A 26,601-nucleotide genomic window follows, 5' to 3' on the forward strand; every position below is an offset into this window, starting at 1 on the left:
GAAATTCTAATCTTATTCGTATATTTATGTGTATGCGCACGAAGTATACATCTACATGTGCATAAAGCAAAAGTGACAAGTAGTGACGCGCTATCACCAAGAAAAACAATAATGGAGGCGTGTAATGTCGTTGAACGTGAAGTTGACAAGATTTTATTAAAATTTGGAGTCGTAAACGAACATGCAGAGACAGTACTGCAAGATCTCATAAATCATGTCGAATCTTTAAAAAAGGAATTTGCAGAAGGTATACTAAAAGCTTTCACAATACTTACAATGTCACTATTCGTTGACATCTATGAGTAAAAAAATAAAATCTTTTGGAAATCGTGATATTATTAGTAATTGTAAAAAAGAAAGAAAAAAGATCTAGAAGATTTCAATTTTTACAGAATCAATATGAATGTATAGATTTAGTAAAATTTAACCTGAAAAACGTTTAAATTTTTCATTAACCTCTTCATATTATTCTATCCAATTCTGTCCAATTCTAACCTCTTTCATTGTAACATTTTATTCAATATCTTTTTTCATTTAAAAAATTTTTCAATTATTTACGTTTTTTTCGCTAATTTTTATGTTTTTTGATTTTTTAATGCTTTAATAGAATATAATATTAAAATTATTTATTATTTTATTTAAAAGAATCAAAATGTTTTTTTCAATAGCACCATCCAATCATGAATTAACACCAGGCCAAATACAAATATTAAAAGAAACAATGAAAAAGATATGTGAAACTGTGCATCGTTTAACTACTGAACATAGAGAGTTACATGGTTCTGTTTCTAAAGTTGGAAAAGCAATTGATAGAAATTTCACTGCAGATTTTGCAAGTACAAGTAGAGAAGATGTTTTTTCAGGCCCTGAAAAATCACATCTTCTAAATCAAGTCATTTGTCAACATTTTTATCGTCATGGTATGTTAGATATTGCAGCAGAATTAGCAGCGGTAAGTTTATATGATATATTTAATAGTAAGAATATTTACTATTAATTTGTTATAAAAAAATATATATAAATATAATAAATCTCTGTTGCAGGAAGCTGGAATTAAAACAGATGAAGGTACAAAAGAGCCATTTACAGAATTAAATTATATATTGGATTGTTTAAAACAAAGAAATTTGGAACCAGCTCTTGATTGGGCAAAAAAACATAGAGAAGCACTTTTAGCACAAGTATACTGAATATTATTTATAGCTACTACTTTGATAATATTATTATAATGCAAATATTTGACATTAATTGAATATTATTTGTAGAATTCATCTCTTGAGTTCAAGTTACATAGGTTACATTTCATAAGATTGATTCAACAAGGACCTAGTAAACAAACAGAAGCAATAACTTATGCCCGTCAAAATCTTACACAATATGTTGAACGTCATGGGAAAGAAGTACAAGCTTTAATGGGCACGCTACTTTATTTACCAAATGGAATACAATCCTCTCCTTATAGTCATTTATTAGATCCCACTTTGTGGTTAGATATTCATGATGTATTCACAAGAGAGGCTTGCACATTATTTGGTTTAAGTGTAGATAGTCCTCTTTCAGTATGGTAAGTTTTTTATATTGATAAATACATAAATCAATAGAATAATCTTATAATATTGTTTTAGTATCAATGCTGGTTGTACCGCATTACCAACACTTCTGAATATTAAGCAAGTTATGCAACAAAGACAAGTAAATACTGTTTGGAATGGAAAAGATGAGTTACCTGTAAGTAATAGTAATTAAAATAATGATTAGAAAAGACAATATTATTTAAATAATATTTTTTATATAGATTGAAATAGACCTTGGTAAAGAAGGTCGTTATCATTCTGTCTTTGCATGCCCAATTTTAAGGCAACAAAGTACAGAGAATAATCCACCAATGAAATTAGTCTGTGGACATGTTATTTCAAGAGATGCGTTAAACAAACTTACGAATGCAAATAAGTACGTTTTTTAATAATAAAACATATTATTATAAATGAAAGACTTCTTTTTTAATAATTAATCTTTTAATTAATAAACAATAAGAAAGATTGAAGTTTTTGAAATAATAATTGAATTTTGTTTTTTAGATTAAAATGTCCATACTGTCCAGTAGAACAGAATCCAGAAGATGCTAGACTTATATATTTTTAGATTACTGTGATACAAAATGAACGATCTGTATAACTCTTAAGCTAATGGAAAAGATTATATATATATATACTTGGATCGATTTATCGTATGCCGCGAACATTGATGGTAATTGTTGTTTTTTATTTTGCCTAGTACACTAATGTTTGATTTATGTCAAAGCATTAGGATACAGTTGTATCGTTTTATCGTCGGAGAATAACACATTTTTGATAATTATTTTGGTGACGACAGACGATATTTTAATATCTTTCGAAAAGTAAAATATATCAACATAATTGTGTAAAAATTAAAATTGTGATTGTGTTTAAGAAAAAAATATAAATATAAATAAATAAATATATATTTATATATTTATTTATTTATTTATTTATTTATGTTTATGTTATATATTTTCACGTATGCGCAAATACGATAGTATGATTAAAATAGTATTAAGTAAGACATTTTTGTATATACTGCTGTTGAATGTTAATTATTAATTAAAGTTGTTTGTAATAATAACTATTAATAAGATGATATGTGAGTTACGTACAAAAAAAGTCGATGTGTATTAACGCAATCGTATTGTGTATTTTTTTTTTTTTTTTTTGTTAACATAGAATCTGACTTTATCCGTGGAATCGATCATATTAATATGTGTTCTTTAACAAAATATTTTTCTACACTAGAGAATAAATAAATTAAATATTGTGTATATATATTGTACACAACACATGTATATAATGTGTATATTGAAATACCTATTATATCACAGTAAAAAAGAATATTGCGTGGTTAATGATAGGAAATCGAAGAAATTTTAATGCTTTATTCTAATTATTCCAGACATACGATAATATATTGTATAGTAATTTTTCATGTTAAACACGCAAATATTTATTTAAATATGTTATTGAACAACATACATGTAAACATATAATGGTTTTTTCAACGACACGTAACGTCGAATAATACGACTCATTAAAATAAAGTTTGTTCGCAGCGATCTTACGAGATAAGAATTCGAAGTTTTGGAGCATCGCGTTCAAATATTAATACCACTGGGCGAAAATCAGACGATTTTCAGATCCGATATGCGTACATATTCTAACTCCCTCTCACATAATTTTTCCTTTATAAATGCATGCTTTTTTTACGCACTTTAGTACAAGGTTACGCAAGTACACACACACACAAGTATGCACACACAATATCGAGAATAAAAAATACCTTTCTTCTTTTTGAATCTTACTGTTTTTCAACAATTACACAGGCAGATTAAATCGGACCCATACACCAGCTGGTTAAACATATATATGTATATATGTATGTATATATGTTAAAACGACAAAGAATAAAAGGAAAGAAATGTAGAAGTTTAATGGGTTGTGCCTGTGCGCAATGCCTATCCGAGGTTAAATTATGCCTATACATATGCGGTTGTTCTAGTTTCGTCTTCGTTCTGGTTTCTTTTTAAGTCGAATGAAACTCTTATTGAACAATTTGTCGAATTTAAATGGATTGATCAAGGACACGTAATTTATCGAAACGAAGGTTTCATTAAATAACAATAAACGTTGCATATAAAGAAACTTTCGTCTCGTGATATATCGATTATTGTCTGTTTGCAATAGCAGCTATCGACGAGTTAATCGCTAAGATTTTTCTTTCTATTCGTTTGACGCGGAGCACGGTCAAGAAGTTGTAAAAGCGTGATATCATTACATCGATAAAATAGATGATATATACATCACGATCGAGGTTCTATCATGCGTGGCAGAAAAAAAGAAAGAGAATGAAAATGAAAAAGAAGCTGGCAAATTATCATTGTCGATTAAACAATGAAGTTGACGCCGAGTTTTGATTACACTCTGTTATAATTTCTTCTTAAATACATATGTAAATACATATGTCTTTTTTATATTTACAGAAATATAAAGAATCTTTAACGAGAATATAATATCGCATTTTTAATATCAATACAGAAAATTTATACCCGATATATATATGCATATCGATGCGGAGATGACGATTTCGCCGTTTCTTAACGAAATTTTTTTTAATTTTTAATATTCGGTTCTGTAAATCGAAATCATTAATCGATTCATTTTCAAATACGATGCCCTCGTTCTATTTCTCCTCTTTTTCCTCCTCTTCCTCTCTCTCTCTCTCTCTCTCTCTCTCTCTCTCTCTCTCTCTCTCTCTCTCTCTCTCTCTCTCTCTCTCTCTCTCTCTCTCTCTCTCTCTCTCTCTCTCTCTCTCTCTCAAGAACGCTCGATCGTGTCAAACGTTCGCGATGAATTTGCAAATCGAATTGACTCGCGTTTCTTATCGGGAGTAGGTCGGCGTTCGCGTGATAACGTAACGCAACCTCGAGAATTCACTGAATTCGCGGTAGAAAACTGTTCTTCGTCAACTATATTTTTATTATATTTTCATTATAATATATATATATATATCTCTTTAATTATTTTTTATTTTATTCAAATTTGAATAATGCAAATTCTAACCTAATTTTTATTTCTCACTTTGATACTAATCTTTTTTGATACTATCTCTTTCTATTATACATATTATTATAATAATATAATAACACATATGAATGTACAGAATCTGCGAAGATTCGAATTCGTTTTACATTATTAGAAAGATATAGTATAATAATTTCATGCATCAGAAAATATTATACGATAAAAATCAATTTTTTTGTTAGAATAATATTATCGTCATAGATTTATAATAATAGGCAATTGTAATATAACAATCCAATTAGTTCCTTTGTTTCTCCATATCCATTCACAATAGCTTAGGATCCTTTATACAGTCATAAACATACCATATAATTTCTATTCTTAACAATCTCATGCATTTTTCACGATGAAACAACAAATATAATGATCAACGAAGATATCTTTATATCGATATACACACATGTAAACATTACTTATTTCTATAAATATATTCTATCTATATATTCTATTTACTGCATTGTGTTATTCTAAATGATCTATATCTGCATTATGCATTATATGGAATTATTAAGAAGAAAGAGAACGGCGTTGTCGAATATATACGAGTTTTGTTTCTACATAGTTCCCTTTCAAGAAGAATTTATCTTGACATGCATTACATTTATAAAAAAAGAATAAATAAATAAATAAATTGTTTAGTTTTCCGCCGCGAATTCGCATAAAATATCTTGTAATTTGCAAATTCGTCGAATGTTTTAGCAATTCCTTTCTTCAATGACTACAGTTTATTTACTTTGAATACATCCGATCATATTCAAGAAATATTCATTCAGCTTTACTTTCAAGTAAGCGATGATAGAGCACGAAGAATTAATAAGATCAATCCGATAAATTATCGGATTGATCGGACAAATATGAAGCATCGCGTCGAAGAACGTGTCTAAATTCAATTTTTCTTCTTTTTTCCCCTTCCTCGTTAAAAAACAAAGCTGCGAATTTCCAATCGTTGAGACATCGCCTTCCTCCATGATTATTATTCAAGTGAAGAAAACAATCATGACAATATTTAAAACTTTTTATTTGATTCGATTTAATTATTAAGAATTTGGAGAACTCTTCATCGTACCTGCTCATTATTATTATTGCGGTTTCCCTGCAGCCATTCAGGGAATCCAAAGCAGGCGATTCTCCTTTTATAAATAAAAATTAACGATCATTGAAAGGTCGACAATATCTCAACTCTGATTAAAAATTCGACGTATTTGACGATCGAATGATATATCAATGTATTTTTTACTTCGGTGCCTCGATCAATCAATCAATATATCTGTTAGCTAATGCGTCATCGACGCATACGATTTTTTGAACGCACACACTTATTCTTACGATCTAATCACTACATACTATGTGTATATATACAGTTTGCGCTAAACAAAGGAGTAAATAATATTTAGTCTAATTATTATTTTTGGAAACATTATCGACATAGAATTCTTTCATCGTGTTAATCTCGTTGTTCCATCTCGAGAGTGCAGGGAATGGACTGCGTATTCGAAATCATCCTTTCAATTATTGTTCTTCCTCCTCGTTCTGATACGTCACGTAGCGTACAGACGACTTTTCACCAATTATCAATGACTGAAAAACAATTGACGATTAATGAACGAACGAAAATGATCATTGTAACATTTAAATAATAATTATAACTTTTTTTTAACTTTTAACTAAACTTTACCTTTTTCTCTTCTTTCGTTGGCGGTGCTCGTAAAAAGTACATCAATGGAGCATAAATAAAGTTTAAAATAGCAATGCCAAATAACATCCATTCAAAACCGATGCTGTTCACTAACGTACCACTCAAAGCAGGCCCTGAACAATTAATAATTAAATTATTATATCGATTGTTGAAAAGCAATATGTAAAAGTATATTATTTAAAAATTTTAAATGCAAATGAATATTGAAAGAGAGTTAAAGAGATTCTTAACAATTAGAAAAAAATAACTGTGATCCACGAATATCATGTATGACTCATTGTGATGGAATTTGTAGACGCAAACACAGTTTATATTTTAAGAATAGATTTGTTGCGAGAATAGATTATTTTTTCTTTTTCTTCTTTCGTTTCTCGTCCCCTTTTTATTATTGCCTGTTACGATACATGAATCGCACAATAATTATTCGCACACATACCAATTGCGAAACCTAAGCAGAACGCAACGTCTCCAATGGCATACACGCTTCCATAAACAGCAGTATGTCGTATGTCCACTAAATATCCTAATTGGGGCATCATCGAACTGTCCACCATACCAATGGCAAATCCCAAGCCTGCATTAGGTACGATCAAATGGTTGATACTTCTAGCCAGAGGTATCTGTAAATAATATATTAAATAGAAAGTATAAAAATTACTTACTAAATTTTAAGCAAATAAAAACGATTGATATAAACGATGTGATTATTTAAATAATTCGTAAAATACTTACACACATCAAGCAAATGCCAATCACAACGAGACCGATCAATGAAGCTAACCACCTATAATAAAAAATAGAAAAATACGTTAATAAATGTTGAATAAGTTGTATAGATAAAAGCAATGATAAAAAGTATCTATAGAAAGGAGAAAAAAAAAGAAAAAATTAATTCCGCCCGAACAGGGACTCGAACCCTGGACCCTCAGATTAAAAGTCTGATGCTCTACCGACTGAGCTATCCAGGCGATGGTAATCACGGGTTTACTTATTCATTCCTAGTATAATTAAATTTTTGTGAAATACAAATTGTCGCGAAAATATAATATTCATCGATAAATAATACCCACTAACCTGCCCATTCTATGCCCAAGCGGTCCAAAAAGATTAGTTCCAATTAAATAACTAATGCTTGCAGGCAGAAACGTAGCACCTTGTTCCCATCTACTTGCACACATCGTATCCATCATCCAAATTGGAAGACTGGGCTCGAGCATAGCGATACCCATATTGGCGAATGTTATTGCACCTGAAATACGAATTTTCCTTAACGATTGATTTATTGAAGCCAATATTACCATTAATGAATTATCTCATTCAATTTTTATCGAATTGATAAATGAAATTCTGTTACTTTTTCGACAATATTTTAAACGTAATGAGGCAAGGAAGGATACACATACATAAATTTTCGAATAATTACATCAATATATACATTAAACAATTATCGACTTAAATTTTCAAAGACCGCAGCAGCCTCGATAATTCATTTAGTGGTTAATAATTATCTATATATATATACCAGCAGCCAAAACGATATAAGGATCAGTGATTAGTGTTTTTAACGATGGTGGATCCGCTTCAGTGTACACGACGGACGGTTGAAGCACCAGAAGTTGTAAAACTGTGAAATGATATCAAGAATGAAAAGGCGAAGCAAAAGTAAAGTGATGATAAAATGTGAAGATAGTTACTTCCATCACCAAGTGCCAAGGCGGATAGTATCAAGAACGGTGCCGATTTCCCAACGAATTCGTACATTACACCGCCGAATGGTGGGCCGATGAGAACACCAAGGGCCAATCCACCGAGCGCGATACCCATTGCGTTTCCACGCTCTTTGTCATCTTGATATCTTTCAGCAAGCATGCCCATACCTATCATTATACATTATACTTGATCAATTAAAACTTGCATTTATTATTATTATTATCATTATCTTTTGAATCTCGTAATTAACATAACAATAAAAGGAAAATTAGAAATAAAGAATTTACCAGATACGCTCGAGCACGACGAACCAACGCCTTGAAGCGCTCTTGCTAGGAAAAGAATGCCGTAACTTCGGCCAAACGCGAATATCAGAGTGGAAATGAACATAATAATAAAACCGGTGAACATGGGTATGCTGTAACCGATCCTGCAAATAAATGCAACGGTATAGTTACATGAAATGGGAAGATGAATAATAGAGATATCTCGAACAGATTCGTGTAAGTGTAAAGTTTACTTGTGGGTGAGGGGGCCGACAATCGGATTTGCCAGCAATTGAACGAACGCCTTCGAGGCGAACATTATACCAACGGCGACCGTTTCTTGAAGTAACTCGCGATGTCGTTGTTTCTCTTCCGATTCTGCCGTTGAACCCGTTTCGCTACTGCTCGTTGTCCCTGGAAAAATGAACAAAAATTAACATTAAATTCGTGAAATTCGCGCGGTTAATCGATTTGTATGATTCGAACGAAAGGTCGATAAAAAAGGATTTTGTCTTACCGAGCAAACCCGTTGTCGACTCGACGGTGGACGGTGTGCTCGGGTAAAGAAATTCCAATTGAGATTCATTGGTCTTGGCCGACGTGCAGAGGCATTTCGGCGTGGTGGTCACGCTCGGGCTCGTGGAGGTCACGATATTGATACTCGTTGGATGAACAGTGGTCACCGTTGCTCGTCCATTTTGTTCGAAATGTTGGCTCAACGTTGCATTCGGATGCTTGATATCGTACAGAAACTCTGGTATAATTGGAACTGTAACACGTTCATGCGTATTATATATACGTGCTAATAGGAATTAGCGGAAAACCCGAAAAGAAAAACTAAATTAAGTAAGGGAGTATCGAATTAAAATTAATCGTAATTAAAGATTTGATCTCTGCGCATAAGAACGTGTTTTATGGATCTATCTTACAGCTCGGGGGTGTAACTCAGTGGTAGAGTGTCTGCTTCGCATGCTGAAAGTCCTGGGTTCAAATCCCAGCACCTCCAATAGAGCGAATAAAATTTTCTTTTTCTTTCGTTTTTCACCTATTTAACCTTCCCCTCTCCCCTTGTCATTTTTGCATTTAAAACAATGGACAGTGTAAAACTGATGACAGTAACACAATAACGGAAAAAGAAATATTTGAAATATCGTATGAAGCACGCCTTCGTTTTCATTTCTGAATTAAAATAAACTGAATACATAATAAGATAAATATTTATTCAAGCGATAAATACGGAAAAGAAATTAGAAGTGAAGGCATGGTTTTAAATGCATGGTATTAAAAAAAAAAAAGAAAAGATGGGAGCAATAAGTTCAGGATTGTTTTATCCAGTTGAATCGCGTTTCCATGATTTGTTAGCGGTGGTGAGAGAAGCTGTTTCGTATACGCTACATAAATGTATGACCACTTATCCGGATTGCCAGAACGGCGTCCGCCGTTCGTCCCCTCGCGTATATTTCGGAACAGCAGGTTCTCTAGCATTCCGAGTAGAATCGTGTGGAGGGTCATATAGACGCGTACCTCGTGAATTAAACATCGCTCGATAAAGGAGAAACCCACTTCTACTATCAGTTAAGAAGGGAAAAGCTAAATAAGTGGAAAATCCGAATGATCATTCGCTAACGTCCTGTCCATTCTCTAACCATTTTCTCCGACCATTTCGGCCAAAGCCCCTATTGCATTTCTTCTTTAATTTTAAAGGACGTGGACAAAAGAAGAAGAAATGTATTGGATCGCAAGAAACACGCGATGCGCGTATCAAAAAATATAAAACGCTCGACAAAATAATAAATCGTAAAGTATTGGCTCGTGTTACTTACCGACCGTGGTCAGGAGCATATTGTCCAAAAGTAGAGCAATAGCGACGATCACGAGGACCAATCTTCGCGATTCTCGACATCGTTGCAACCAACCATTCCATTCTCCCCCACCCATTCTCGCTCCGTGATTCGCCCCTCCCGTTTCCTCGGACGATCTGCAAAAACAAGAAGGAAGAGTGTTTAGGAAAGAGTGTCGTGGAGAAGTGTCGTGTCACGCAACGACAACGATTCGAGAAAAATCGAGGGAAATCAAAGTTGCGTCGAAGTTCGAGGAGATGGATGGAGACTCGAGTAAACTAATTTAGTCGATTAAAACGTACCGCGTGTGTGCAATCGTAAAATTGGTCCTTTTAGGTTAAGTTCGATCTCATTCGCCACGCTCCTTCCCCCCCCCCTCCTTTCTTTCCTTCTCCTTTTCTTCTAATGTCCCCAACCAAATGGCGAATAAAAAAACGTTAAAATTAGATTTCATTTTTCTCCAAGATTCGTCGTTGGTCGATTTACGGCGACAAAAAGGGGCTCCCTTATTGGAAATGGTAGAAAATGGTGGAAAATAGAGAGAGAAAAGATCTCGAACGGGAGCATTCCTTGCCTCGTGATTTGAACTTCCGCCACTCGAGCAATTTCCTATCAAGGGTAAAATATATATATATATATATATATATATATATACGCAGTATTTTCTAAGCATTTTCTAGTCCCAGTCTCTCCTTTGCGCAACTCGCGATTGTTCGAGAAATAATTTTCAACCACTTTGGAGATGGCTATTTCACTGATCGCGAAACATCGATGATACATGAACATCGAGGATATATTTCACACATTTGCGTTGATCTCGCTGGCCACATAATATTACGGTGATCGTTGAAGCAAAAAAAAAGGATAATTAAAGAGAGAGGAAGAAGGAAGAAGAAAGGCGGGACGAAGCGGAAAATTGATGCTATATAACGGTGGCACATATAATAATAAACAGCATGAACTATAGCCCACCCTAAAATACGATTATCGACGATTCGAAGGTGGATCGTTCGATGGTTGGGCTATAGAATTAACGGCATTAATTGGCCGCTTTTAACGGTATCTAGCATCAACTATCGCGCAACCATTCTACAGGCGATGCCGTTGCCGCTCCTCTTTTATTCGTAATAACTCGATTACCCGATGCTTTTAGCTCGGCTAATTTTCGCACGCTTCTCGTGAATAGGAAACCATTAAGGCCGTCCAAAGCGGTACCTGGCTATGATTCCTACCTCACCTCCCCTCCTCCCCTCATTAAAAAGGCGCTTTCTCGATTTTTACAAGAGTCGACAAAAGAGAGAGTGAGAGAGAGAGAGGGGGGGGGAGGGAACGGCGACGAGAATCTCGGCGAAAACTCGTGCAATCGATAGATCACCGATGACGAAGAGAATGGAGAGAAGATTGGAATCTGTGACGACGAGAGTCGCCTTCAAGAGGGTTGGCTTCCTCGAGATAAACTTCATTTGGCTTTCGCCCGTTCTAATGTACACACTTTTCCATCATCCGTTTCGTCCGTATGTGATTTATACGATTGTCGGTATAATAATACGACGTATAATTTCGAAGGATTATATCTCGACTCAAATCGTGCGTATTGGTGAACACACGAAGAAAATGGATTAAACAGATTTGAAACAGTATTCTGCAGCTTGGTTATTTAAAAAAATTATCTAATAATGACAATAAGATTTTAGAAAAAAAAAAATTCCATTCGATATAATTAATCGAAAGTCGGGTAAAAATTCAGTCAACACGAGGCAATTTTTCAAATCTGCAAAAGAACGTAGTAATGCAAACTGCAATCATGCCCGAGGAACGTGGCTTTAACAAGCCGTGTTATTGATTAATCTTAACCAAGTCTTTAATCCCAAGAAATAGCCTTTGGCTAGTTTACGATCTTTCTGACCTGGAAACATCGATGGACGTTAACATGAGAAACAAAATTGGTCAAGAAATTAAAATTTTAAATTTTACGTCTCCCCCCTCCCGTATATCTATTAAAATTATTTGTTTTATTACTTATTTATTACCTTGCATTTACTCATTATCTCTCTCCCTCGATCATCCAATCGCTTCAATCGTGCATCTAAAATCTCTTCTCATGCATTCTCAAAATTTCTCAATATTCCGTATATGAATATACATATATATATATATATTCTACGAGATTTCCATTTTCCACAATACAATTCATATATCGTTGCAGAGAACCGTCTTTATATGCGGATAGATATGCGGGTGTCCCTGGAGATGAGAGAACAAGTGAAACAGTATCGATAAGATACCGACGGAGAGAAAGAGAGAGAGAGAAGGAAAGAGGGATAGAGGCCGAGAAAAAGAGGAACGGTCGAAGAAGAAGAAGAGAATCGGCGGAGATAGTAGAAATCGCGAAGAGTTAACGGAGGGAGAGGTGATAGGGGGGGCGTGGCGGTGGAGATGAAGAGAGAGAAGCAATCAGCATTTTCCTGAAAGCCAGGTCCCCTGGGTGCGTGCATTATTCTCGAAGAGGACCGAAGAAGATTTTTCTCTTACCACTTTGCTCGGCTTCCTCCTCCTTCTCCACTCCTCCTCCACCTCGCTCTCCACAGCTTTGCTTTCCGTTCTTTTCGTCGTGTTTCATTCTCTTATCTGTTCGGTAATTACGGCGAAGAATGACCGCGAGCAGTTCCTCTCTATATCTACTAGAGAGAAGTCTTTACTGGCTCTTTCATCTTCTTCTGGCCCACCTTCTTCTCGAGGAAGAGTTCTTCCTTTTCAACAATGTACAATTTCTATTTTTCGTTTCCAATCGTTAAACCGAGGAGTCGGATGTTAACGAACGAATCATCGATCGAAGAAGGCTACTTTTTCTTTATTTATTTATTTATTTCTTTCTTTCTTTCTTTTTTTTAGACAGAAGGACTCGTCAAGATTTCTTTGGGTCTAGAATCACGCGTGAAATGAAGGAAAATATTACGTAGCGACGGAACGTGCGTTTCTCTCGGTTTATCACGTTCCACGCATGCGCGTGTGCATGATGGAAAGGCGAGGAGTTAATCGGTCGTGGCGCGAATCGAATTTTCGAGAAGTCGTGTGAAGCGCGGGAGCGCGAATCGAGGCGGGAGGGATCGATGGCTCAAGTGGCTTGGCGTTTATCGACGAGAATCTAGATGTCGTCGAAAGGGTTTGACGCGGTAGTGGTTTTGCGATTGACAGTTTAGTTGGCTCCGCGTTGATGAAGTGACCGAGTGGAAACTCGTCCGACCTCATTCCGATGAACGCGCACTCGCCTCCTTCATCACACACTTTCCACCTGTTCCCACTCGACCATCCTTTTTTTCCTTTTTTCTTTTTTTCTTTTTTTTTTTCCATACATTTCCCGCTTTCGAATTTGATCGACAGCAGACCTGCCCCACAATACAGCCTCGCTCCCTCCTATTCTTATGTCCATTTTCTCTTTTCGCCACTGGTAGAGCGCCACCGTACGAGATTCTACGTACATAGCGCGTACACGCGGTATATCGAGAAAGGCGAGCTAATAGAAAAATCGTGTCGACCGTCAACCGGCTCGATTTATCTTACACTCTATATGATTCGCCTCTTGACACCTTTCGGTATCAATTCTCGATTTTTACTCGAGAGTTAATGCACCCTACCGACTCGATTACCGACCCCATTATTCTCCATATTTTCTATCCCAATAAGCTTGAATCACATTAGCTCGAACATTCCTCTCTCTCTCTCTCTCTCTTTTTTTTTTAATTAAATTATTCTATTCTTTTGAGAGAATCTTGTGTACGTAAAAAAAAAAATCTAGAAGCGGTTCAATTTATTTATTCCCGAGGAATGGAAAGAAAAAAAAAAAAAGAAATAAACGAAGAGAAGTTTCGTTAATGGATTCTTAATTGATTCTTTCTCGAATTTTTACTCGTCGAAGGGAAAAAGTAATTGGAGGAATATCCAATACAAGTATCGGATACGCAGGGTGTAACCGGTCCAACGGATGAATCGTTTGAAGAGGGTGTTCGTCAGATCGGATTTCCGGCAACCTTTGCCCGCGCCCCCACCCACTCCCCCGCCGCGCCACGGCAACTCTCTCGCTTCTCCCAAAGTTAGTTTCCACTTTGAGAAGCAATTAGTACCGCTACTGCCAGACCGAACAGACCGGAATAGCACAGTTCCGCCGAATGAATAGCTCGATCGTATCTTCGAGACAACTTAATAATGCAACTCCATACTTAACCAAGTAGCAACAAACGCGAAAGGGGGGCGATTAATCGCGACGCAACTATCTGAAACGTAATCGACTTTTTCCACGAAAACGTAAATCAAGTTTATACATCCTTGCCGAGTTGTTGTTAATACGAGAGAGGTGGAGAAAGAATAAATCGAAAATAAAAATCAGTGGAGGAGGAGGAGGATGAAAGGAATCGTGGAGAACAGGAGAGGCGTTTAAAAGGCAAACTGTTGCTTCGCGCCTCAACAAGTTGGACGACAAATCGATTTCTCGCCTCTGGCTCGTATCCGACGGCGACCACCAATCCGTTCGAAATTTGGCACAGACCACGTTCCTTTTTCCTTTCCTTTTCTTTTTCTGCGTCTGACTCACTTTTTCCTCCACTTTTTCCATTTTTTTTCTTTTTTTTCTTTTTTTCCTATCCCTTGAAACTCCGTTTTCTCCGTTTTATTAAACTCATCTCGTTATTGTACTCTGTCTCACGCATTGAAATGGTTCAACGTTTACACTGTTATGCCGTTTCAAAGTGAACGAGGGCATCCCAATGTTATCGGCAATGTTTATGCTTGGCGGAAAGATAGACGAGGCGAAGTGGCGGGGAGAGAAGGGCGATTGCTAAGCCGGAATAACGAGCTTAAACTAAGTGTCGAGACGATCCGTTGCGTCCCGTTGAGCGTGTCGGCGTCATCGTCGCACCTATCTATATTTACCTATATATATATATATATTTCGACCATCGTTGCACACACTTTCTATAATAAATGTATATACAAATGTATGTTTTCGCGAACGAAAGGGAAACGTTTAACAAAACAAGATCCGTGGAAAGAATAGAAAGACGATCGTTCGGACGCGAGAAAGAAAGGTAGACGTAAAGAAGGATAGAGTGAAGTAGACGAAATGAAATGGAATCGTATAATATCGTATACAAATTGATACGTTAGAAAGCTACGCTAACTAAAATATAGCAAAGATATACATCGAAGATCTTTGCTTAATACCGTTCGGAACAGAACGCAGATACGGCATACGAGAAATTGCGATCCTGATTCGCCAATAGAGGCAATAAAAAGGGAGAAGGGAGGGGAGAGAGAAGAGATGGAAGTGGAAACGCGTTGCGATTGAATGCAAACGGAAATAAAATTACAGTTGTGACGTCGTTTAAATGAATTTACGAGAATCTGGGATATGCTCTATTTCGCGCAACCGTTTCATGGAGAATTGACCGATCTTTCCTTTTTTTTTTTTTTCTTTGATTTGGGATAGATTCCAGGAAGAGAGGTTTGAAAAGGATGGAAAAGGAGGAAAGAAGAATAGAATGTAGAAGGAGAGGAAGAACATCGAGGGGAGGGAATTGGAAAGGGATAGATAAAAAGAGAAAGAGGGACAGGAAAAGGAAAGGGAGAGGGGGGTTCGAAGGAACTGCCTTCTCAGTTACGGCGGGTCTGGCGATCGGGTAATCGCATTATACCTGGTAATTACGAGACCGCTCGCAGTGCTACGGGACAACCCCTGTAGCCGAGCAAAGTACCAACCAGGGTTATGCAGATTGCTTTATAACCTTGTTACCTATCGCTCTATTAACCTCGCGAGCTTGATACCGGCAATTCTTTTCCTTTCGACCCGTTATCGAAATACCTGCGATATATATTCGCGTCGAGTCGTACTTAACGGCGTAATTAGAATAATACGTTATTAGTCAAATAAGATAAGATAAACAACGATGGTTTTTCACTATTCAAACTTATCGGTCGCGGAGCGAATGTCAAAAGTTGAGAACAGGTTTTTCGTGCCGTGCGTTTCGTTTCGTGCGAACGGGATCAAAAGGCGGACGATCTGCGAACGACACGCGGAAATGAGGGTACAGCCTCGAGTGTGAATCGAGACCCGTGCTTTAAACTCGACTCGTGTCCCCCGCGATTAGACAGCTACGCGATACGAGTCGTGCAATCCGACACGAGACAAACGGAAATTTAACGAGTAAGTAACATATTTCAAAAAAAAAAACCTTCGCCGATTTTTAAACAGAACGATGCATATTATTATTATGTTAAATCGTTTTTTTCTCTCTCTCTTCCTCCCTTCCTACTTCTTTCGATCAAAAAATTATTATTACAACAAACTTACTCGAAGTCTTCTCCGTCACGATTCGCGCCGATTTTCGAAACGTAACATTTATTTATATAAATAATAAAAAGAAAAGAAAAAAGCAAACAACATTCCAGAAGAATTAATACGGACGAAAGGCGAATTTGTTAAATAGAAATCAGAAACTTCTTACCTATGATGTTTCGAGATGATGCGATGATTCAAAGTCGGATGGAAATCGGCGAAGGGAAGGCGGAGAAGAAAAGAAGAATCGGTGGAGATCGAGCGGCGGTTGGTTGGGGCGAAGAGCCGGTCGACGAGGAGGAGAAGCCGTGCTCCCGGGTGGAAGCGCCGCGGCCGATTGAGAGCGAGGATGGCGGCGAGGGTGCATCTCACCCCGATTTTTCCGGCTCGGGGTTCGGTCGCACTCTCACCGTCGTCGTCGTCGCCGTCCGCGTCGTCCGCGGCCGCAGGTCCGCGTTCGCGCCTCTGCCACTTCTTTGCCCTCGTCGCCTCTCTCTCTCTCTCTCTTCTCGATCCTCGAGGATCCAAAGTCCCTTCGCCTGGGCCACGAGAGCGCATGGTCCACGGCGCCTCCGGAAGCCCCCACCCTTTCACCCTTCGCGCCCGCCCCTTTCAACGCTTCCGCGTTAACCCTACCCACGCACCCTACCCTCCCCCTCCCCCGTTCATCCCTACCTAACTATTCTCCTCTTGTCATCTCTTCTCCAACTTGTCCTCCCATCCTTCCTTTCTTCCTATCCTTACTTTTCCTCTCCTCTCCTCTTCGAGGCGCTTAGTCTCCTCTCCTTCTCAACCGGCATCGATCGCGATCCGATTCCACACCCCTGGGTTCCGTTTCACAACCTACGACAGAGCTGCGATCACCGGGAGAATCGTATTAGATTATTTTCTAATAAGAAAATTTACCTTTTTTTTAATACGTGTCTCTTTCTCGCTCGTAAATTGTTCGACGAAAAATATAAAATACAAAACTTGAATCGTTTTTGATTTGAGAACAGGAGTAAATAAATAATTTGATCTTTGGAGGAATCAATCGATAATTTTCGTTTCTTTAAATTTCTAAAAAACGAGAAAAGCGTTCGATGACCAAAACGATTGTCAAGATAGAAAAAAAGAAGAAAGAGCGAATGGGGAGGGGGAGAAATGGCGAGGTATTCGGCGAGAGAACGCTATTAAGATTAAGACGTAAGGGGTGGTGAAGGAATGAAAAGACGGATAGTGGACGAAGGGAATGCGGGCCGAGAGATGGAAAGGAACGCGAGGCTTTCCTAGAATTCTCGATATGTGAACGCGTGAGAGGCGGCGCGCTTTATTAAACCGGCTTTTATCACGTTCCAGCCTTCTTCGACTCTTTTTTTTTTTTCACCCGTTAGCCACGCAGGAAAAAACGCAGCGATCGATCGAATAACGAGGGGTGGTTCCGTTGAAAAATTTGGACACTCGATATGCGTGAAATTATCCGCGAAGAAAATAACAATAACAATAAAAATAATCATCTACAATTACCTATTGCAAAATAAAGAATAAATTTCTAATTAATGTTCTAAACTTATGCAACGCATATGGTCGCTTGGTGTAAAATAACTCTCTCCAGTTGTCGGGGACCAGTCTTATATAGCCTTAACTTGTATTGTAAGAATTTAATCTTCGCAATAATGATTTACTGGTTGGTTAAGTCTCGGGCCGCATCCACTTCTTTATCCTCACCTAATTTAAATAATATAATTAATACAAATAATGAAGGCACAAACACGTATCCATACCAAATCATATTACCTGTCGCCTATCGCCACCTGTAGAGCTGAAACCGATATAGAAATTCCAAGCAGGAAAGCGAATTCACTTGTTGATTTTAGGAAACTCCAGGGAAAACGCACACCAGCTGCAACTTGTTGCTAAACCGGAACACTCGCACGGCCGGCGCTCGAACGCTCAATCCCCGTTCAATGCTTCTCCACCAATTCCGATTCTTCTCCACTTACACGGTTGCTCAATTGCGGCGCGGCGTCGAGAACGGCCAAAGACGTTCGCCAATTCCGACCTGGAACGAGATAGAAGGCCTGTCCGCGACAGACGCCCCTTTATCTCGCTATTCCTATCCGCTGCGTAATTAATTCGAGAAGGAAAACGGATCGCGACAGCGGTGACGGAACCGGTAACGGAAGTGGCAGCGGTGCTAGCGATAGCTCCATCCACAATCTTTTCGTATTTCCAATCTTCCTTCGTCCGTTGCTGATTCCTATTTTGTGCGTGTATGTATAAGAAAGAATTCGATGCGATTCGAGTTGACAGTAATCATAAGACCGATGCCTGGATAAAATCTCGCGACGAAATCCCGGATTACAGAAAAACTCACTTAACCGGTAATTGTCGAAGAATCTAGGAAACCGCTCTGAAACCGTCTTCACAATCCATCCGTTTCTATTCCTCCCTTTATCTTTCTTCTCTTTTCGTATACTTTAGGCGTATCTTTTATATATAAAGTCGTAACGAGAGATTCAGACTAATGATTTATAACCGAAAAATGCTGTACTTATCGATCAGAAGGATTGGAAAAAAAAAAGAAAGGAGGAAACAGCGAACGAATGAACGGAGAGACGTGATTATCGATAGGCAGGCCAATAAGGTTTATCGAACGCAGCTTCTGCAACTATCGTCGACGAAGAAAAACGTGGTTTTCCTTCTTTCGGCCAATATTCGAAGAAGAAGAAGAAGAAGTGTTTGCGACCGCTAATGTCTAGACGATTCTTGGCGATTAAAAAAATATCAAGTATACAAGTTTGATATTATAGCTCGTTTCGATTTGTCGAAATCTTCTTCTTCTACTTTTACAGATATTCAATTCGCAAGAAATCGAAACACGCGAGAACGGAACGCGCGAAACGTTTTAACTCGAACGATCGATTACATCGAAACCCTTTCTCCTGTCGACTATACTTTTTCCTTCTTATTCCTTGCACGAATCGACTCTTTACGCCTATTATTCCTCTCTCTCTCTTTTTTCTTTCAACTTACTATTTCATCTTTCCGATCGAAAAAAAAACAATCGAAAAAAGATATGATTGGTACAAGGCAATCGTTTATTCGATTAGCCATCTACTCGTATTCGCTCAAAAAAACATTATTGATAATAATGTCCACTTGGATCAACGAACGAACGAACGGATGAAGAGAAGAAAATGGTGCACCTTGGATGATATTCTTCGTTTTACGAAACGAGTTTTAATTCATACTTCGAACCATGGTGAAAAATGAGGCAGCGGTGGATATCATCTAAAAAAAAAAAAAAAGGAATCAATATCAAAATCATATCAAAAAAGGGGAGAAGAGACGAAGAAAGAAAAAGAAGAGGGAATGAAATACAGAGGCAAATGTTTCCAGCGAAAGCCCGATGAATTTTCCAGCTGTTAAGCGAACTGCTTTTTGACTTCTGATCATAAGTATATTCGTTATTTTCTGTAGGTTATACGAATATCCATACCAAGGCATTGAATATGTGGCTCGGCTAATATCTATACTCTGAAAAAAAAAAAACGGAAAATGCGTTGAAAAAAAATCAATATTATACGCTTAATACGATTTACCTTTGAAAGAAGAAGATCCGCCGGCCAATTACAAAGGAAAAGTTGAATAATGAGGATTATGAGTTGCGTGATATATTTGAATTTGTCCGGAGTGTCCTGTTGTACCAAATATACAACGTTATCGTAAAAAGATAGTAAAAAAATAGAAAATAAAAAATACTTACTTCAAGCAATTTAAAGCCAACCAATGAAATATTATATGTACTAGCGATTACTTGAATAAAAAACATTCCGCTCGTCAGATGTTCAATGTCTTCACAAAATCTACTTGATAAAGAACGAAAGATAAAAATATATAGCGTTAAGAATAAAGATAAATAGAATATATCGTACTCACTTCAATAATAATTGATGATGAATTACGCACATTCGCAAATTTCTCATTTGGACACTGTTTGACGCCTCTGTTTTAATATCCGACATTTTCGCTGTCGTTATTTTTCTTGATAATATATTCAATAACGATGACGACAACGATGTATCGAACGAGTGTAAATTTTCAATTCTCGATTGAATCGTATCGAAGTAACCACAAATGATCAAAATGAACAAAGCACCGACAGTATCCACGCCAACACAAGTAAAACCGACATTAAACATGCCGATCAACTGAACAGCGTACACGATCTCGTACCATGGTGTTTTCTGTACATCAAGAAAAAATGCATACGGTAAATGTCGCTTGCTCATTGATTCCAAAATATTTCCGGCTTCCGACGGAACGAGACTACTATCGTTTCTCATATGTTCGAAATCTTTCGATTGATCGAACAAAGATCCGAAAAGAACCAAGAAAGCGTAAAACGCGATAGTGAGAACACAAGAAGCCAAATACCAACGTGTCAATCTTGTCGTTTTTCTTGTATAACTTTGAACGATTTTTTTCTCATGCGGCTTCAGATTAGACCAGAAAATCTCACAAACATTTAACATTGTTTGACAAATATCACGAAACCATAATAAGATTGTATATCGTGCGTGACCACCTACAATTGAAATGATCATCGCGACTGATTCCAGTGCAGTGGTCAGATTAGTGGTGTTTGTTATGAATTCATGCACGTATGAAATACTGTAGATTGTTAGACAACTGAACGCGAGCCAGGCTAAAATATTTCTTGCGAATCCATCTCCGCACGGAACAATACCGCACAATTTCAGAAGAAACAAATTCAAATCGATCGTTTTATCGAATTCACGTTTCGTTTTCTCGTCGATCATACCTAGCTTTTGTTTCTTCGAACTTTACCGAAATTTGTCTCGTGACTTCTCACTGGTCTTTCTTGATCTAGCAAACTTCGTGAATAATTTCTTTCTTTCTTCCTTTTTTTTCGTGCTTTCACAAAAAGTTAATAGAACGCGTGGGAATGTACAACTCGTGTTCACAAACTCAACGTCGACAGATAACGGTGTAACATTAGACCCGGGATGCGGGAAGGGGCATCTATTCGGACACCTATTATTATCGACAGGGAAGTAAAGTCAAAGTTTTCCGATTTTGCGAAATTTCATATAAAACACGCAAGATCGCGTGGCATTGCATGTTATCCCAACGTTACAAAAAAAAAAGTGCTACAGATTCAAAATCGTGTAGAATCATGAAATTGAGAAACAATCTTACACATTTTATACGTAATCTCATGATAACATATACGTATCTCGTGATAATTTAAGGATGCAAATACATTTGAGAATAAAATTTTAAAAAATTATTCTTAAAAATATTTTTCACGAAAAAAGAGTGTTTCGAAGAAATTATTCGACAGTTAAATAACATATTAAACAAATTGACGAGAATAACGATGATTGAATTTTTTTTTGTAATTATATCCAGGAATACGAGAAAGCATAATCTATCTTATATATCGTATGTTCGATCGAAGAAAAAACGAAAAGAATCGGAAGGAAAAAGGTAGATATTCGCGATTTGTCATAAAAAGTAAGAAAAAGATATTATCCATGGAGGAAGAATACCACGCATAGTTATCGACGTAGACGTCGGATGGACAAGAACAGTGGCGCTCGAGTAACGCCGTCCGTTTCCGACGAGGGATGGCAGAACGGAAAGATCGATCGAGTCTCCGTAGAAATCGCACCCCCGTGTGAACGTAGCCGCATGGAACGAGAACGACGTGTAAAGTAGTGGTGTACATGAAGAGGAAAAGCAGAGAAGGGTGGGTGGAGTCGCGATCGCGCGGTCGCGCGTTCGCCCTGCTCTTCTAGAAAGCCATTGCGATCGCAGTTTCAGGCGATAGTCACGCGAACGGTGATCGAATTGACGCGAAAAACGCAAGAGAAAAAAAAAGGATAAAGGAAAGAAGAAAGAAAGAGAGGGAAGAAAAAGAGAAAAGGATAAAGGGAAACTGTGTATCGAATGAAATAAATTCTGCGACAAATCGCGATGAATCGTCATCGCTACTCCCATCTCGTATTTCTCGCGATCTATTCTGACACGCTTCTCGAAACATGATCGGGTCGAACGCCAGACTCGTGCGGTCGTAAAATTGTTACGCGACTCTGAAACCTTGGAAGACGGTGGACCTACGTAAGTAAACAAAAAGAAGCTGATGTTTGTCGGTTGATCGCTGATACGGGAGAGCATCGTTTCCCTTTCCAGACCATGGCTACCGACTTCAAGTCCATATCTGAGCCTGAGCTTTTGTCCCAGACCTGCTACTCTGATCGATACACCAACCTCACTGATTCTCTCTTTCTCCCTCCTTCCCCACTCTCTTTCTCTCTCTCTCTTACTCTCTCTCTCGCTTCCCTTTTCTACGTATATGCGCGCACTAAACCCCTACCATTCTCTTTGTATTTCCACGAGATTTCCCTTCATTCGTCACCCTTTCTCGTGTTTCCAACTTTTCATCCCCATGACACTGTTGTCTCGCGACCCACGTTGTTTTCATCTTTTCCGTCTTTTCTAGTATCATATAATTCCTCCTTTCCATTCTCGCACGTACATTCAATCATTTATTCATTCACTCATTCTCTCACTCCTCTACCCTCTTCTATACGTATATACATATATATATATGTATATATATACACGTGTATATATATAATGAGAAAAACGATCGCAGTTAAGGAACCGCAAGGCGGCGTAAGAAACAGAGTTTTCCGGTTTACCTTGAAACTGGCGCGTGACCGAGTAGAGTCCAGTTGTTTGCATTTGCGCGTGAAGTGAATTAGTCGTCTCACGATACGTAACGGCGTATGCAAGCGTATCGTTAGCGGCCCGTTCGCGTTGCTACACGTAATCATGAGCATTTGTGTTGCATTCGTGTTCCCGCGAGAAACAGTGGATCGGCAGAGCTGGTAAAATCGAACGCGTCCCATTGTTGTTTCCATTGTAGGGTAAAAAAGTGCTGTGACAGAATCTCGACAACACCTTACAAATACCGAAGTGGCGCAAAAGTGCATAAAGTTTCAAGTTTCGTTTTGAGATTGATGATCAGAGAAAGATAAGAACAAGGAGGAGCGTGAGAGGGTGAGAGAAAGGAAAGGAAAAGGAAGGAAGAAAGTGAGGAAGGGAGGGAGGGCGGGAGGTGGGAAGGCGTGGAGGGGGAAGAGGATGGAGAAGGAGAGAGAAAAGTGAAATGCAACGGACAAGAAAGAGAAGAGAGTACGATGCGGTGGTAAAGTGTAAAGAGACGATATAGGATAGTTGAAGGCATGAACGAGATTGGCGAAAACAAAGATGCAACGGTCTAAGCGAACGTCAAGGAGCAAAAAGGAAACGAGAAAGTTTAAAGTATTTTATCGTTGCTCGTGCTGCTTCTGTGGTTCGAGTAGCTAGCTCTCGCTGTTTCTCTCTTCTCGTCTTACGAATATTCCATCGCTTCGTAAGAAGGAGATATCGCAGTTAACTTGCTCACGGATATCCGCATTGTTTCGCGTCAACCAGCTAACTCAGCTGACCTATATTGGCTAGGTACCAAGCAAAATGAAATATCGAGCCACTCGATGTTCATCTGCGGAAAATCACTCGCGATTCCTACGGAGAGACTCGTCGTCGTCGTCGTCGTCGTCGTCATCGTTATCGTCGTCGTCGTCGTCGTCGTCGTCACCGTTACCGTCATCGTCATCGTCGCTATCAAAACCGGTACGATTCGTTGATCATTATAATTAACGTAATCTCTATTATTCTCAATTCTTTTGTTCGTCTTTTTATTTTTCCGTCCACTTTATCGGGACATTCAAATTGACGTACCATTGAGAATCAGCGTGTATAACTTGAAAAAATTCCGCGCGCCATTTATCAATTAACAATATTGTTACACCTATTAAAAAACGAATTTAATTCGTTTCCTTTTCTTCGTTGTTTTCTCTTTCGTTTTCTCCGGAACGTGACAATTAGTCGAAGGCAAACGATTTTTTCTCCTTCTCGTTTTTTTAACGCGCGATTAAAAATTATACGACGCAGCAATGAAAAAAAAATAATATACGATAATATCAAGGCCGATCAAAGTAAGCTATCACACATCAGAAATGTTTTTTGATTGAGGGCATCATCCGCTAATGCGATTAACTCTCCGCTTATTCTCTTTCCTCCCCTTTCTCCTTTTCCTTCTCCTTCTCCGTTACCTCCGTTACCACCTCTTCTCCTTCTCTTCTCCACTTCCTTCTCCCCTTCCAATTTTCTACAAGTCCGCGTGCCGTACTAAAAATAAGTTAATGTTGAAGCATCGTCTTTCGTGCATGCCTCTATAAAAAGAAGAAAAATCGGCGGAAAGAAATTGTCGTCGGCCCGCTCGAACGCGAGAAAACACGTTCTTCTCCTCTGTTACTTTCATGACGTTCCGTGAAACCGATCGCGAGCTGGTGGCAAAGACCGGAAAAAACCGGCGCACGAACCACCGAGGAGGAAGAAGAAGAAAAAGAAGAAGAGGAGGAGGAGGAGAAAGAAGAGGAATAAGAAGAAGAAAAGATACGATCGATTAATCGTTGGTTAGAGAATCGAGGAATTTTCATCGGTGTGAACACTCTATTGCGCGTTCGGAACGCGATTTATAGTTCTATTCTTCGCCGCCACACGAATCACTAGGTAGGTATATACACGCGCACAGTGACAAAGCAACGAGATACGAACGAAATAACGAAATATCGACGAAACGATAGCACATTGCGCTCTGGAAAATTAAACTCGTGATTTCTGGCGCACAGATATATAACAACTCTGAGATTTCAATACGGTGTATAGCATATATATATATATATATATAGTAAACGCCCCTCGACGCGATTCTTTTAATCTCTGCGTTCACGCTGCTAAACTATTATTACCAACGAATTCATTCCTTCGTTGTCATTCTCGTCATGGTCGTCATGGTCGGAATCATAAAATATGAGAAGGAACAAGTATGTAAACGGTATAGTTCTCTCTCTCTCTTTTTTTCTTTCCTCTTCTTCCCCAACCAGTTCTCCCATACTTTTCTCTTTTCTTTTTTTCGCAGATTTCGTCGAAATGAGGGACCATCCGTCGCGCCTTTTCTCCGATACGAGGTAATCGATCTTTTTATTTATTAAACAAAAATAAAATAAAATATAAATATTAAATTAAATCAATATCTTTCTTCTTGCAGACCGTAGAAATGCCAGAATGAGAGGTAAATGGGAAAAATGTTAATTCGTTATAATAAATCGTGCATGATAACGAAGCATATATTTATTTATTTATTTATCATTTTCATTACTTTTGACTAAGTCAATTATCCTCGAATTTGTTGTAGGAGCGGCGTTTCTGGGGACGATCAGATCGGTTCGAGGAACTTTCCTGAGGACGCTCGTCTTCGTCTTCATGGCAACGTTCCTGTGGCTCCAAATCCACGTGATCAGCCTGACCGGTCGGGACTCCGCTGGACAAGCTTCGTCAAACGAGACGCTGTTCGCCCTTGTGCCGCAAGAATTGCATAGGTAAATCGGTGTAATTAACCGCCGAGAAGTCGAACAAAAGCAAAAAAAAAAAAAAGAAAAAAAGAAAAAGAATAGAAAATGAAAGAGAGAAAAAAGAAAAAAAAGAAGAAAGAGTTATTCTTCCAGGTTTCTGAAAGATCGTCGAAATGGTTCCTCCTCGACGTTAATGAACGCAAGCACGGAAGTGTTAACCGAGTTCGAAATAGCGGAAACACGTCGTAACATGGAAAGAGCGAACAACGAGCAAAGGGTGTACAACGAGGAGTCATTCGGCCCGTTGGCCAGCGACGCCCCTATAATAGTGATTCAGGTGCACACGAGACTCACCTACCTCAGACACCTGATAGTGTCGTTGGCCCAGGCGAAAGGGATCGAGCAAACCCTTCTTGTCTTCAGCCACGACGTCTGGCATCCGGACATCAACTATCTCGTACAGAGCGTCGACTTTTGTCGCGTCATGCAAATATTTTATCCCCACAGCATACAAACTCATCCACGAAGTTTTCCAGGCGAAGATCCCAACGATTGCCCTCGAAATATACGAAAGGAACAGTGAGTAATAATATATATATGTCTCTCTCTCTTTTATAACGATATTCGATAATTCC

General features: G+C 38.1%; 4 protein-coding genes and 2 non-coding genes across 19 annotated transcripts in view; 3 read left to right on the forward strand and 3 right to left on the reverse strand.

Moving 5' to 3' along the window:
- LOC410595 (protein RMD5 homolog A) lies at positions 1–2,838 on the forward strand. Its single transcript, XM_026445564.1, has 7 exons — positions 1–247; positions 669–952; positions 1,044–1,181; positions 1,266–1,564; positions 1,626–1,728; positions 1,796–1,950; positions 2,079–2,838. Exons 1-7 carry the CDS (start codon positions 112–114, stop codon positions 2,140–2,142), a joined length of 1,179 nt encoding a protein of 392 aa, XP_026301349.1. The 5' UTR covers positions 1–111; the 3' UTR covers positions 2,143–2,838.
- LOC408517 (synaptic vesicular amine transporter) lies at positions 2,714–17,973 on the reverse strand. 6 transcript variants are annotated; one of them, XM_392061.7, is made up of 14 exons: positions 12,698–14,917; positions 12,196–12,409; positions 10,821–12,071; positions 10,148–10,302; positions 8,842–9,093; positions 8,579–8,738; positions 8,346–8,488; positions 8,043–8,225; positions 7,871–7,972; positions 7,423–7,597; positions 7,081–7,132; positions 6,785–6,968; positions 6,328–6,461; positions 2,714–6,230 (listed from the first exon to the last, which is right to left on the reverse strand). In XM_392061.7, the coding sequence occupies exons 3-14, from the start codon at positions 10,949–10,951 to the stop codon at positions 6,162–6,164; spliced, it is 1,740 nt and encodes a 579-aa protein (XP_392061.3). In that variant the 5' UTR covers positions 10,952–12,071; positions 12,196–12,409; positions 12,698–14,917; the 3' UTR covers positions 2,714–6,161. The 6 variants fall into 6 exon arrangements, with proteins under 6 accessions (XP_392061.3, XP_026301344.1, XP_016772185.1 ...); XM_026445559.1 differs by lacking the exons at positions 10,821–12,071; positions 12,196–12,409; positions 12,698–14,917 and adding exons at positions 16,663–17,336; positions 17,400–17,973; XM_016916696.2 differs by having other exon boundaries at positions 12,196–14,917.
- On the reverse strand, positions 7,244–7,316 carry TRNAK-UUU. Its single transcript has one exon. It is a non-coding gene; the product is annotated as a tRNA-Lys (tRNA).
- TRNAA-CGC lies at positions 9,259–9,330 on the forward strand. Its single transcript has one exon. It is a non-coding gene; the product is annotated as a tRNA-Ala (tRNA).
- Positions 16,136–26,601, forward strand: part of LOC726476 (alpha-1,6-mannosyl-glycoprotein 2-beta-N-acetylglucosaminyltransferase) — a 13,564-nt gene continuing 3,098 nt past the window's right edge. For 3 of the 8 annotated variants that reach the window (XM_006563576.3, XM_016916698.2, XM_016916699.2), the window contains exons 1-5: positions 16,136–16,361; positions 25,534–25,582; positions 25,663–25,686; positions 25,810–25,993; positions 26,120–26,545. In XM_006563576.3, the coding sequence (XP_006563639.2) occupies positions 25,680–25,686; positions 25,810–25,993; positions 26,120–26,545 (617 nt within the window). In that variant the 5' untranslated portion in view covers positions 16,136–16,361; positions 25,534–25,582; positions 25,663–25,679. The other 5 variants (XM_006563573.3, XM_026445562.1, XM_006563577.3 and 2 more) reach the window with 5 other exon arrangements.
- Positions 19,551–21,754, reverse strand: LOC726459 (odorant receptor 13a). 2 transcript variants are annotated; one of them, XM_026445563.1, is made up of 5 exons: positions 20,415–21,754; positions 20,242–20,341; positions 20,078–20,173; positions 19,857–20,012; positions 19,551–19,766 (listed from the first exon to the last, which is right to left on the reverse strand). In XM_026445563.1, the coding sequence occupies exons 1-5, from the start codon at positions 21,296–21,298 to the stop codon at positions 19,716–19,718; spliced, it is 1,287 nt and encodes a 428-aa protein (XP_026301348.1). In that variant the 5' UTR covers positions 21,299–21,754; the 3' UTR covers positions 19,551–19,715. The 2 variants fall into 2 exon arrangements, with proteins under 2 accessions (XP_026301348.1, XP_016772189.1); XM_016916700.2 differs by lacking the exon at positions 19,551–19,766 and having other exon boundaries at positions 19,775–20,012.

This window comes from Apis mellifera, linkage group LG15 (assembly GCF_003254395.2).
Source record: "Apis mellifera strain DH4 linkage group LG15, Amel_HAv3.1, whole genome shotgun sequence".
Taxonomy (NCBI): Eukaryota; Metazoa; Arthropoda; class Insecta; order Hymenoptera; family Apidae; genus Apis; species Apis mellifera.

Bases quoted from the DNA above. Each gene is read 5' to 3' on its own strand.
- LOC410595 (XM_026445564.1), top strand. From the start codon at position 112: ATGGAGGCGTGTAATGTCGTTGAACGTGAAGTTGACAAGATTTTATTA. The intron at 953-1,043 runs GTAAGTTTATAT...TCTCTGTTGCAG, and splicing joins TTGCAGCAGAATTAGCAGCG to GAAGCTGGAATTAAAACAGA. The intron at 1,951-2,078 runs GTACGTTTTTTA...TTTGTTTTTTAG, and splicing joins AAACTTACGAATGCAAATAA to ATTAAAATGTCCATACTGTC.
- LOC408517 (XM_026445559.1), bottom strand. From the start codon at position 17,051: ATGCGCTCTCGTGGCCCAGGCGAAGGGACTTTGGATCCTCGAGGATCG. The intron at 8,739-8,841 runs GTAAGACAAAAT...TCATTTTTCCAG, and splicing joins GTCGACAACGGGTTTGCTCG to GGACAACGAGCAGTAGCGAA. The intron at 6,969-7,080 runs GTAAGTATTTTA...TATTATTTACAG, and splicing joins TTGGCATTTGCTTGATGTGT to ATACCTCTGGCTAGAAGTAT.
- LOC726459 (XM_016916700.2), bottom strand. From the start codon at position 21,298: ATGATCGACGAGAAAACGAAACGTGAATTCGATAAAACGATCGATTTG. The intron at 20,174-20,241 runs GTAAGTATTTTT...TTGGTACAACAG, and splicing joins TTGGCTTTAAATTGCTTGAA to GACACTCCGGACAAATTCAA. The intron at 20,013-20,077 runs GTAAATCGTATT...TTTTTTTTTCAG, and splicing joins CGGATCTTCTTCTTTCAAAG to AGTATAGATATTAGCCGAGC.